General features: G+C 39.1%; 1 protein-coding gene across 4 annotated transcripts in view; it reads right to left on the reverse strand.

Moving 5' to 3' along the window:
* NCOA2 (nuclear receptor coactivator 2) overlaps positions 1-12,449 on the reverse strand; it is a 328,149-nt gene that overhangs the window by 64,392 nt on the left and 251,308 nt on the right. For all 4 annotated transcript variants that reach the window (XR_002099516.1, XM_019527776.1, XM_019527778.1 and 1 more), the window contains 2 exons: positions 10,837-10,981; positions 7,358-8,627 (listed from right to left, as the gene is read on the reverse strand). Coding sequence is in view for 3 of the 4 variants with exons in the window: in XM_019527776.1 (XP_019383321.1) it covers positions 7,358-8,627; positions 10,837-10,981 (1,415 nt within the window). In the remaining variant the exon portion in view is untranslated. The remainder of the gene's footprint in view (positions 1-7,357; positions 8,628-10,836; positions 10,982-12,449) is intronic.

A 12,449-nucleotide genomic window follows, 5' to 3' on the forward strand; every position in this document is an offset into this window, starting at 1 on the left:
GGGGGGGGGGAGGGGGGGATGAACTATGACCTGGTACTGCAACTCAGGTTCTTTCCTTATCCTACACAGCATCCTCTCCCAAAGCAAGACCCCAAAATGAGATACCGGCTAGCTCTGAAAATGCAATATACTGTTCAGCTTGTCAGCGCTTTAAGGGTAAAACCAAAATCTAAGGATATTTACTTGATTTTCTTTCCTTTTAATTTTTAAAATAATTTACTACTTAGCAATACTACTATTCTTTGCTCCTTGCACCTTGCCTCCTCCATCTTTTAGTCCTTGAATGAAGACAATGCAAAATTTGTGATCATATAATCACTTCCATAGAAACAGATTGGGACAAGTACAGGTAAAGATATACGGTCTCTTTGAATGCTACCACTGATGATACTTTTGTTTCGCTAAGCATTTTCTCCATGCACAGGAAAACAGCGTGTCATTCTTTCACAGTGAGGCCTGTGTATTATGACAGGATCAAAATAGTCCCACATGGGCACCACTTGTCTTTTAATTCCAAAATTCCATGTGCAGTATGTTTGCCATCTCCTGTATTGCTAGTGATGGTATGACAATCTTTTTTGATCTAATCACAACTCCTATCCTAATAAAATGATGATCTCAAAGAAAGCTGGTAATAGTGTTCAGAGAAGAGAACACTCCTCTTAAAGAGTCTACCCCAGATCAATAGAGCTTCAAGGTCAAGGCATATGTATGCGTGGGTATGCATGCAAGGAACATTTGGCTAATGAACTGCACCTGCTCCACTGGAAGCAACAAGTAAGCACAGGACTGCAAAAAAAAAGTTGCAGAGAGGAAGAAGCATGGTTTATTGGGACTAAGAGTATCTGGGTTTACTTCCTGCTGTCACCACAGAATTTCTTGAGCACCTTATCTTTTTTCACTGTGCCTTACCTGTAAAAGGGGAATAATGCTCACTTATTTCATAAATGTGTGGTGAGAATAAGTTATGTATATGAAGTTATCTGATACTAGATTGGTGGAGGCCATATACTGATAAGTACAATGTCTATAGAAACAGGAACTCAAGTAATTTTGTTTGATTTGTATATGTACTGAGAGGGTCTGTATCCCTTCTTGCCTAAAATGGGGGACCAAATTAGGAGATATGACTTCTTTTTCACTTTATGAAGATTGTGCTGTGTTACTTTGGAAAACCCCTTCATGCTTCAGTGCCTTACGTTTTTCTGCAGCCATCCTCACCCATCTTTGCAAAGTATTGCATAAAAATGCAAAAGATCATATTATGTTGTTATTGGAGGGCAGTAACAACCTTCACAGTTTTAAAGATCTGTGCATACATAGATAATAAGCTGCCATGGCAATAAAACAGTATATGATCACTATTTTTCATGTGTTACTAAAGGGTTTGTAACTAACAGTTTCAGTCATTCACATGTTGTATAGTCCTTAATAGCTATCTTAACACCAGTCTTTCATCTTACACATTGATTTAGAATTTTATTTCATATTAGATTATAAAGTTCCTCTCACACCACAGCAAATGTCTGAAAACTGTGAGTTTACTGATGAGATAAGCAAAGTACATTATTTTAGGTTAATATCTTAAAATATGTCCGTATAATACAACTAAGCAAACTGTTGTGTGTGACTGATCATGGAAGTGTTACTCATATACTCAAAATATGACATTTATAACATCCTGTTTTCATTTTTATGATAAATGCTCACATTTTGACATCTGTGAAATTCTGAATCTCAGAGTTAATATGGTTTTACACTACAGCTCCTTGAACTGAAAGAATATTTTCTGTGTTGCTCCATATTTGAACCGTTACCTTGAGTTTGTGCCTGATTTAACACCACAGAACTCCTCAGGCCTTTTCCTTGGTCTTTATAGAAAAATAGGAATCCAACTCACTGTTCAGTAATAAGGATGCTAATTTAGGAAAAGATTTTATTAAAAACAAACAAAAAAATGGAACAAAAACATTTGTCCTTTCCTACTTACCCCTACAGTTGCTTATACTGGAATTACAATCAGCTCAATAGAGCTTGGGGAAGATAGCAATCATTACATTGAGGGGGCAGTGGAAATATTCTTTACCATTTGAACAAAGTTTCCTGTCAGTTGCTGGGCTCTGCAGAAGTATATACTTAAACACAGTACCTAGAAGAATGCTATTTTTAGTACAGTAGTGTACTTTGAAGAATTTCCTGTTCAGAAGGAGTTATACCGAAAGTAAAAGGAGAGGTTGTAATGGATCTTTTTGCCTCAGAACACCAACATACCCCTTACACAGAATCCACACTACTGCCAGTTTGTTTAATCTTCCAGAGAAACTGCAAGATAAAATGACTAATTATTTAAAAATACATCCACTGGGGAGGACAAGTCTTAAATAAACCTGCAGAGTAGGAAACTCAAGCACACAGCAAGTTTTTATATAAGGGAGGCGGGAAGGGTGGTGGGGGAAGGACACAGGAGGATGGAAGAATTAGAACAAGAATCTGGGTCCTAGTCTTGTATTAAATAGTTCCAGCTTTGATCTAAATTTAGGTAATGAACACTTCCTGTGGGAAACTATTTTCCAAAGCTGAAAACTTTTTGATGGTAAAATATTTTCAGTGATTTTATAATTGGGGCAATGTGGTTATTTGTTCAGGATCCTGGCTTTCAGTTAGATAAATGCCTTCAGTATTCTGTACTTACCATGACTTCCTCTTTTACTTTATGTCGGATTGCTCTTGTTCAACTCAAGTTTTCACAAAGTCTTAATTAAGTAAGGCTTGAAATTGTATTAAAATGAAGTAAAACAAAACAAGAACCACCAAAAACTACACATATTTCAGAGTTCCAGTGTTTTTACAAAACTGCTGCCATTTATGATATTTTTGACATTTCCTATCCTGTCTCTGGACTGAATTTCAGTGGATGCATCTACATGAGATGTTTCACTGTGCATTAGACTAAGCTAATGTGCATCTACACATGAACAGAACTTACTCTGCAGAAATTAGGCTAATGTGCCATTTGCTAGTACCAACAAATACAAATTTCATTGACATTAGGGCTGGAAGGGACCTTGGAAGATCATTGAGTCCAACCCCCAACCGAAGGGCAGGAAGTCAGCTGGGGTCATAGGATCCCAACAAGATAAGCATCCAATTTACTCTTGGAGGTGTTCAATGTAGGTACTTGAACCACCTCCGATGGCAGGTTACTCCAGATCTTGGGGGCTCGGACAGTAAAGAAATTTTTTCTTATGTCCAGCCTGAAATGGTCTTGCAGTAGTTTATAACCAGTACTAGATTAATTGCACATTAGCTACTGTGCAGTAGTGCATGTGTACATACTGACTGGGAGCAATTTGCTGAACTGGGAGCTGAGCAGTGCTGGGACGGGAGAGCTCTCTTTCTCCAGTCCCGGCATTGCTCAGCTCTTGGCTCCCCCCATGCATGGGTGAAGAGTGGGAGCCAACTGGAGTGTGCACTGCACAGGGGCTGAAGGGACAGAGCGCTCCCTTGTCCCTTCAGCTCACAGAAGAGGGAAGCAGCACCAGTCCCATCTCTCTCCTGGTCCCAGCACTGCTTCCTGGTCTCCCCCGCATCTTCCCCCTAGTCCCGACACTGCTTATTCCCATGCTGGGGCACGGGGCATTGTCTTAAACCAGTACTGCTGAGCCAGGTTGTGATCTGGAGTTCCATGTAGCTAGGAGCTGTCCTCTGCTCCCAGATAGCTCCTCTCAACTCCTTGGGGCCCCAAGCCTGACCTCTGTACCCTCTGCCAACCTGGAGCTGGCACTTGGGGGAGCCTGGAGCTCGCCCCAGGCTGCTGCAGGGGGGCAGAGCAGGGGAGGGGAGCAGGAGCAGCCCTGGACTCAACTGTACCCAATGGGAGCAGCTCCTGACAGAGGCACATGTGTATGTGCCCCCAGGAATGCTTTAATAAGCCTGAATTTTCTTCGCAGTAAATTCAGGCACATTAATTGCATATGATATGTAGACACACCCAATACTCCCAGCTCTCATTATTATGTCATGAGTCTTGCAGTGTTTAGTGTTTTTTTCTCATAGCTGCAGCTCCTGGAGTGATGTAACTTAGTAAGAATCTCAGGGTTCATATTTTTAAAAAAGGAAGTGTTTAGTAGAGAAGACCATGAAAACATATACTTATCATAGCATATAAAACCAAAAGTCATTGGGAAGCATGACAGAAATCTGCCGTCTCTTTTAAGAACACCTGGAATAAATATATATATTTCACTTGGTGATTGGACAAGGTTGTATAATCTGACAATGTGAAACTCAGAAAATGAAACTGTACTCTTATTTACAACCCAGTTTAACTTGAGGTAACTCTACTGCCTTCAACCAGGATAAGTAAGAACTGCATCTGGTTGCTATACTGGTACATTATAATGAATCCCAATGGGACTGGGAGAAAAGTTTATTAAAAATGGTGATCACTGTGTAGGGTTAATCAGTTTGCTGTATCAAAATATGTAAAAATTGGTTCCTGCTGTTGGAATTGTTAAAGTGAGGGGTTGTTACTATAATGATTTTTTAATGAGGTTTTACTGTATTTACAATAGTTTACTGCTGTCAGCATAGTTTTGTACTTCTGCACATCTATGTTTTCCAGCCTAATAAAGTATTACATTTTCATTTAGAATCTGATTGCTTCCACCCTATTATGTTTAATGCCTTGCAGACTATTAACTGTAGAGAACTATATTAACATCAAGGCCTGAAGATTAATCACTTAAGAAATTAGTATAATTTGGCTCAGTTTCCCTTCTGAAGGGTAGGAAGGATTGGAAAATTATAGTTATGCCTAAGTAATGGTAGCATCTGTCAAGACTTTTCAAAGTAAGGGAAATAAAGGAGGCTTAAAAAACAGTTGGGTGATGCGTGCTTCTAACTGTGTCATGGTACATTTCTGTAACCATGTTTGGCTTCTGAATTCCTGACACTTACCTTTGCCCCTACAATCTCTTACTGGTTAGAAACTGATGAAACAGCAGTTAAAAATCCCCAATGTAGCAATATATGACTATGCTGTCTATTCCCTGAGCTGCCTCACAATCTGAAAAAGTAGTATAGACTTCCCCACAAAAGCAAATATGCATAAATAAAGAAGCTCAACCCCAAAGAGCAAATCAGAAGCTGCAATTTAAAGTAGAAGGGCACAGTTCTGAAAAAGCCATGCACGTACTTTCTCAAATGATCGTGAATTATGGGTGAGAATGCAGGCACACTACCTACGGATTAATAACCAGCTGGGAGAGTTGATGGCATGGGGTAAAACTATGTAACCCCCACTAATCATTCATTCCCCAGGAAATGCCCTGTGCCAGAACTGTTATTGAAATAACCTATTCAAAAATAAATAAAAATATTAAAGTGATTTACTTTCTTGTGCAGTTCCATTATTGAGAGAGAACAATGAAAATAGAAGGATGAACAATGGCTGAGGTACTGTGTTCATTCTGGAGTAATGCGTTCAGTTTTGGGCCCCCCACTACAGAAAGGATGTGGACAAATTGAAGACAGTCCAGCAGAGGGCAACAAAAATGGTGAGGGCTGAGGGACATGACTTATGAGGAAAGACTAAGGGAATTGGGCTTATTCAGTCCAAAGAAAAGACTGAGGGGGGATTTAATAGCAGCCTTCAATTATCTGACCGGGGGGGAGGGAGGGGTTCGAAAGAGGATGGAGCTAGACTGTTCTCAGTAGTGGAAGATGACTGAACAAGGAGCAATGACCTCAAGTTGCAGCTAGGGAAGTTAGGTTAGATATTAGGAAGAATCTTGTTACTGGGGGGTACTAAAGCACTGGAACAGGTTACCCAGAGAGGTGGTGGAAGCTCCATCCTTGGAGGTTTTCAAAACCTGGCTAGACAAAGCTTTGGCTGGGATGGTCTAGTTGGGGATGGTCCTGCTTTGAGCAGGAGGTTGGAACAGATGACCTCCTGAAGTCCCTTCCAAACCTAACTTTCTATAATTCTATGACACTGCTTCCCCCATAGAGGTCATTTCTAGACAGCAAATCCTACTCAAAAACCTAAGGTACACTTCCTTTCCATACAAACCCTAATCATTTATCACTTGTTATTTTTACTGAGTAGCATCCAGATACCTGGCCCAGGATTGCCTTGTTATACTAGGCAAGCACTATACATATGTCAATGTCTGGGCTTTTACCCCATTTAGAACAGGGATAATTATGGTCAGCTTTGTTTCAACATCTGAACAGTTACTAGAGCAAAGTATACAACAGTCAATGTGTAAATCCCTGAAAGAGGAAGAGGTGATGAGCAACATGAATGTGTTAAGAATGAATCATACCAAACCAACTTGATTTTCTTTGACTGAGTAACTAATTTGGTGGCTAAAGGCAAAATGTGATAAGCACAATATACCCAGATGTCAGCAAGGCTTCTGACAGTCCAACATGGCATTCTCATATATCAAATTAAGTAATATGGGGTTGATAGAATTCTGCCATATGGATCCATGTCTAGCTGAATAACTACTAGCCAAGAATAACTACAGTTTACTGATCATACCCCAACTTAGTGCATTTTTGTTACTGATGAGTAAGTAGGGAGCTTACTGTGTGCAAAGGTAACATGTAAGGTCAACAGTTTTGCATTATCTTGCACACATACTTTGGATGAACAATTGTGCTTCAAAAATCTATTTACAGTCAAGTCCTCATATATCTTGGAGGGTTGTTTGGAGAATCCTGTCTGTGGGTTGCTTGTTTTATTGTGAGCTGCTCTGAGCCTTTTGGATATGTCGGGATATAAATCTAATACATAAATAAATAACTAAATACACTAAGACATGGACCCACACAATATAAAACAACTTGTATTTAAATTTTACAGTTACTTGAATTTAAAAGCTAAAAATAAAGGGAATGCTCTTTTGCTTTAGTGTTAAATTGCAGGTAATATTCAATACAAGCAACAACAATGCAAATTCTTTATCAGCTTTGCAGACAGCACTTGGCCTTGGAAAGAAGCCCATTCAAGATATGAGTGCTATGGCAGTCAACAGGTAAGCATCTACCAACATTTGCAAGATGCCACAGTTTCCCCTATTCTAAGCATACTTAGGTACCGGTGGTTGGCAAACACTGACTTTTTACTGGTGACCTCCAGAATTCACTCTGACATTGTCACTCCTGGGATAAGGTTGTCAATTATGCAATTAATCTGCTCTTCCTAGAAAAGTGACATTCACAACTAACACATTTAGGTAGATTTAGAGCCAAGGTCAGATCTCAAAAATAAACAATTACATATTACCCACCCACAGTCAGGAAGCGTTAGAATATCTGGAATTACACAGAATCAGAGGTTTCTTACCTGTTCGTTGGGCTCAAAGTTTATCTCCTCCTTTTCTGTCTTCATAGCTATTAATTTTGTGCTACCAGAAGTGTCCGTCTTACTATCCAACCGCTCCAGTTTTGGGGTTACGTCTGATAAGCCAATATCTTTAGTATCATCTTTATCTAGCAAGTAGCGAAGTAGTGCATTCTCTTTCTTCTTAGGACTCACTGGTTCCTGTTTAACAGTCACCTCTGAACCAGGAGCTGTGCTATTGGACTCCTGATTCAGTTCTTTGCCTGTGGCCTCTGCTGTAAGCTTGGCCAAATCTACAGGAGAACTACTATCCTGCAAAAGTCTGTGCAAAATTTTATGCTTCTCCTTGAGCGAGGTTCCATGTGCTGAACCAGAACCAGATAAACCTCCTGTGGAGTCTTTGCTAACGTCTCCAGTGGGATTGGACAAGGGTGAAGGCTCCATCTGATCAGATTTGGTGGTCAGCAATTGTAAGAGCTTTGTCTGGCTTTTTCCATCATGCAGTCTGTTCTGTCCATCAGGTCTCTCACTACTGACAACTTGGGGCATGTTGTTATCATTACTGTCTTTCTGTTCTCCTGAATGGCAGGTACTTTCTGTTTGTCCAGTTGTACCTTCTGATTGCTCCCCATAAAGTCCAAAGCAGTCTTTAGAGTCCAGGCTTCCCATTTTGCTTAGCTGAGGAGGATTCATATTAACCGGGGAATTTTGTAAGTTACCCATTTTTAGGTCAGGTGAAGCCAACGATGACCCTAGAGAAACTCCATGGCCCTCACTGAGGGCTTGAAGTGCATTTAGGGAACTGTTGGTATAACTATGGCTATTTCCTGTGCTGCTGCAAACTCCCACAGGTGAATGCAAGCTTCCTGCAGGGGAAAATTGACTGGGTGGGATTCGAGGACTTCCTGCCACTCCAGGACTCACACGATGCCTTGGGGAAAGCATAGAGTTTGGCTGTCCTGGGTTCATGCCAGGGCTGCTTTGTGAGGGACTATTAATTTTTAGTGCATAGTTACTACCCTGAGGTGTGGATGCTTGTATGCTTGACACATGGTTCATTCCCCCTGAACCACCAAACCTGCCTGCTGGCATGCCCATTTGTTCCTTTGGGCCATTTATGGCAAAATTTATATTGCTACTGATGGTCATATCCTGACCTGGATTCCCACTGCACATAGCCTGATGGGCAGGGCTGCTGGAACTAATTGGGTTCAATGTCTTTCCCACTGCTTGTCCAGGCAAATCCTGATTCATTCCACAGACATTCTGCTCTCTGTATTATGAGAGGGGGGAAAACGCATGCATTAGCTAAGGAAGAAAACTTTTATACTACAATTACATTAAAAGTAAAACTCCTTTAAAAATAAGAAAACAAATATTTAACTGAAAAAACAGATGATGGGTTTGATAAAAGCTATCTGCAGCTGCCTGCATGGCTATATGTGCACAGTTCTGCATCAGTAACAATAGTATATTGTTCACGAACTCATTAGTATATCTCTGGCTACAAAGAAGAAATGTACTTATCTTAAATGATAGAAGCTAGATAAAGGCAACAAGTACAATTACAGTATCTCTCTTTGTGAATACATTTTTTCTACATTGCAGGATGAATTACCTTGCATGCAAGGGGGAGGTTTCGTCTTCTTAGACAAATGACCCAAATAAATACATATTTTACAGGACAGCTGTAGCCAGATGCTTTGCCAGAGTCTGAAGTTCTGTGAAAAAGCCCTTCCACTAGCCTGGAGCATCTTTGGTATCTGCCCATTAGGCCCACAATAAAAAGCAATTTTAAGATGTCAGGAAATCATGAGGCAAATTTACGTAGTGTAAGAAGAGCTGCCAAAGAATTTTAAAACTGCTCCTAAAGCACAGAAGCCAAAAAAACCCACTGGAAGCAAGTTCAGAATGAGACTAGTGGGTCACCAATCTGGTTCCAGTCACACTTTTTGAAAATTAATGTGCAAATTGTACCTCATGTATCAGAGACAAGGTTTGGGAAAGGGAGAGAGAGAGAGAGAGAGAGAGAGAGAGAGAGAGAGAGAGAGAGAAAGAGCAAGGAGAAAGTTGTTTAAAGAACATCTAAGAACTTTCTGTTTTTTTCTCTTTAGAATTTGGCTAAAATTCTTTGAATATAGAGGGAGGTTATTCTTCTATTGTAAAAGTTACATTTGTTTGTTTGTTTGAATCCAACATTTTTCCAACCTCTGAGAGGAACACTGAAATACTTAGGACCCAGTCAAATTACACAGGCCAAAATTTAGATTTTGAGGAAAAGAGAATAAAACCTGGGTTCTCTTTACTGAGAATTAAAAAAATAAAAATAAAAAAAATCATTAATTTTGTAAGCACTTATTTGTATTTAAACACTCATTTTCAGTGCTTGCACAGTAAAAAAAAAATTGCTGTCAAATATTCAAATTTAGCAGTGCCGGTGTAAGTAAACCATAAATAAAAATAACAGATCACAAACAAAAGTAAAATTACCTATTCCATTTTTGTTAGCCAAGATGGGCACAATGCAGAAAATGAATGAGTAGTAAAGACTCTAGTGTTCTCTTAGTACAAGTGTTCTGTAGCAAGAGTCAGGACATCTGCTTTATTAAAATGTATAATTTTTAACATGACAATACTTTAATTTACAACTCTGGCAGATGCTCATGAAATACCAGATGTATTCACAAATCTAAACAAAACAAGTTTCAAACTGTTAAATAGCAGCTTTCAGTTAGGTGAATACAATATCCAAATCTGTAACTGCTCTAAATTTTTTCAGCTTTAATTAGATTTACAACTGTTTTTTTCCCCTCCTCAACAAAGCAGTAATGTAGCTGCAAACTGAAACAATATTATAATTGCAGCACTGTACCAAAAAATAATTATAAATTAAAATTTGGCACAAAGAAGCCATTCATGCATTAAACTAATTCAAATTTTAGTTGTCAAATGCTGGGGTGTGGGATTCTTTACATTTGAATCCAATATTTTGTTACTTAAAAAAACAAAACAAAACTAGAAAGTGTCAGCCTTTCTTTCTTAGGAAGCACTCTGAAATTATGATGCTACATACTAACATGTTTTGAAACAGTTTGCAGCTGCGAAAGCACTAACACCACCAAATATGATCAGGACAGGTAACTGTCCTGCAAAGTAATAGTTTATCTAAAGCATGGCTCTAGCAGCCACGCTATAGTCTTCCACAAAAAAGTTATGTCAAAGCTTGTGATCCATTCTGAACTACAGGAATTTTCAAGTTCTAAGACATGACAATTATCTTGATTCTTAGAATTTTCCTGTTAAACCAGTTAACTCCAAAACTATATTATTCAGAAGGTTACTTCAAGCTGTTAGCTGTAGGCTAAATAAAAAGCCTATCAGTCAATATAATGTACATGAAACACCAACTATTCTTGCCATGGCTCTCCCTACACTCAGGGAAATAGTGGGGGAAAAAAAACTGTGAAACTAACAAAGGTTACCTGTGAAGCATATGCAAGGATATTACAAGCTGAGGTTCATTAGTCTGAGAACGGATGAGCCTGCTCTTTGTTTGGGCAGCAACTATAGTGCCATCAGACAAGGAAAATCGATAGACAGGACTGAACGCTAGTCCCTGCCTCAGCACTGCAAACAAACAACAAAATTAATGAGAAATTAGTGAGGCAGACGTAAAACACCAATATCCTAAAATTCATTAGAGTTGGCTGTTTATCTATCTTCTGGATATCACAGGAGTTGAATGATTTTAATCATCATCACAAAAATATGGCATATTAAAAGACTAGAGATGTTTTGTGGATCTGAATACTGACAATACTCACAATATGAAACATATAAAAATAAAGGAATTTAATATTATGAATGGAGCTCATGTGCTTATGAATGAACAGGGCTAATAAAATCATTAGTGCGCAATGCATTTTGGAGCAAATCAACCCTGGCAGACTTGGATCAACTTGTGATCTGGGGAACCCAATGGACTTTAGTGAAGGAGAGGCTAGGAAGTCCATGATGGCCTCACTTCTTTTGCTCAGTGGATATGTAATATTTTTCTTTCAATATCTGTCTAATGCCTCTTGCTGGTATTGTAAGTTTTTCTCCATATTTACCACCTACTATGTTTATAGAACCAGGAACAGACATTACAGTTTTACTGGTATAAGCGACTAGAAACCAGTATATACCTGTAACAGAACAGAACCTTGGTGCACAAAACTGGTCTATACCCATAACAGAACAGAAGTTTGGCACGCAGACTGGTTTAAAAATGGCAGAACCCATCTAAGATTTGCCCTCTGACCAAAGAGTGAATGCATGTTCTGTTTATTAATGATCTAAATGCCACTTATAGAAAACCATGGAACTTAGATTGATTCCACCTTGGGTTTTTTGAATGTCTGTAGCTAGCCTAGATGTTCAGTGTAAGTGTCTAGCACTTACATGTGTCCTACTCTAAGTTCCTCATGATTTGCTTACATACTTTTCAAAATCAAAACCCTTAAGCTTTTATGTTGTTTGTTTACTTTTTTGCATGTTGTGAAACTGTACTCAAATGCTCATCAATAGAGAAAAAAAAAAGAACGAGAGTGTTTCTATATTAGGAACTGTAGAACATTTAAGAAAAACTGCAGCCAGGCTTTGGAACCAAATTCCTGAGTATCCCTTTAATTTCTTAACTACTTTTCATTAACATTATCTAAACAGTATCTTCCTATCCCTGGATTTGTTTTCATGTCTTCTATATGTTTTTTTAATTTTCCCTGACATAATGAAATGAATGGCACTGAAACAGTATTCTAAGTGTATCTTTATTAATCCTTTGAATAGTGCTCCAACCACCTCTTCAGACTGATAACACTTATGTGACTCATTTCCTTTCCTACCCTCACACTGTTATATATAACATAGTACAAGGTTTTAAAGCAGGGGTGGGTAAAATACGGCCTGTGGGCCGGATCCGGCCTGCCAGGCCATTCTATCCGGCCAGCAGGGCCCCTAAAAAATTTAGAAAATTAATATTTATTTGCTTCTGGCTGCCAGTGAAAGATAACAGGAGACAAGGGCAGTAGATCCTGGGGGGGGGGGGGGGGGG

The sequence above is a fragment of the Gavialis gangeticus genome, unplaced genomic scaffold, assembly GCF_001723915.1.
Source record: "Gavialis gangeticus isolate Ggan-Ray unplaced genomic scaffold, GavGan_comp1, whole genome shotgun sequence".
NCBI classification, from domain to species: domain Eukaryota; kingdom Metazoa; phylum Chordata; order Crocodylia; family Gavialidae; genus Gavialis; species Gavialis gangeticus.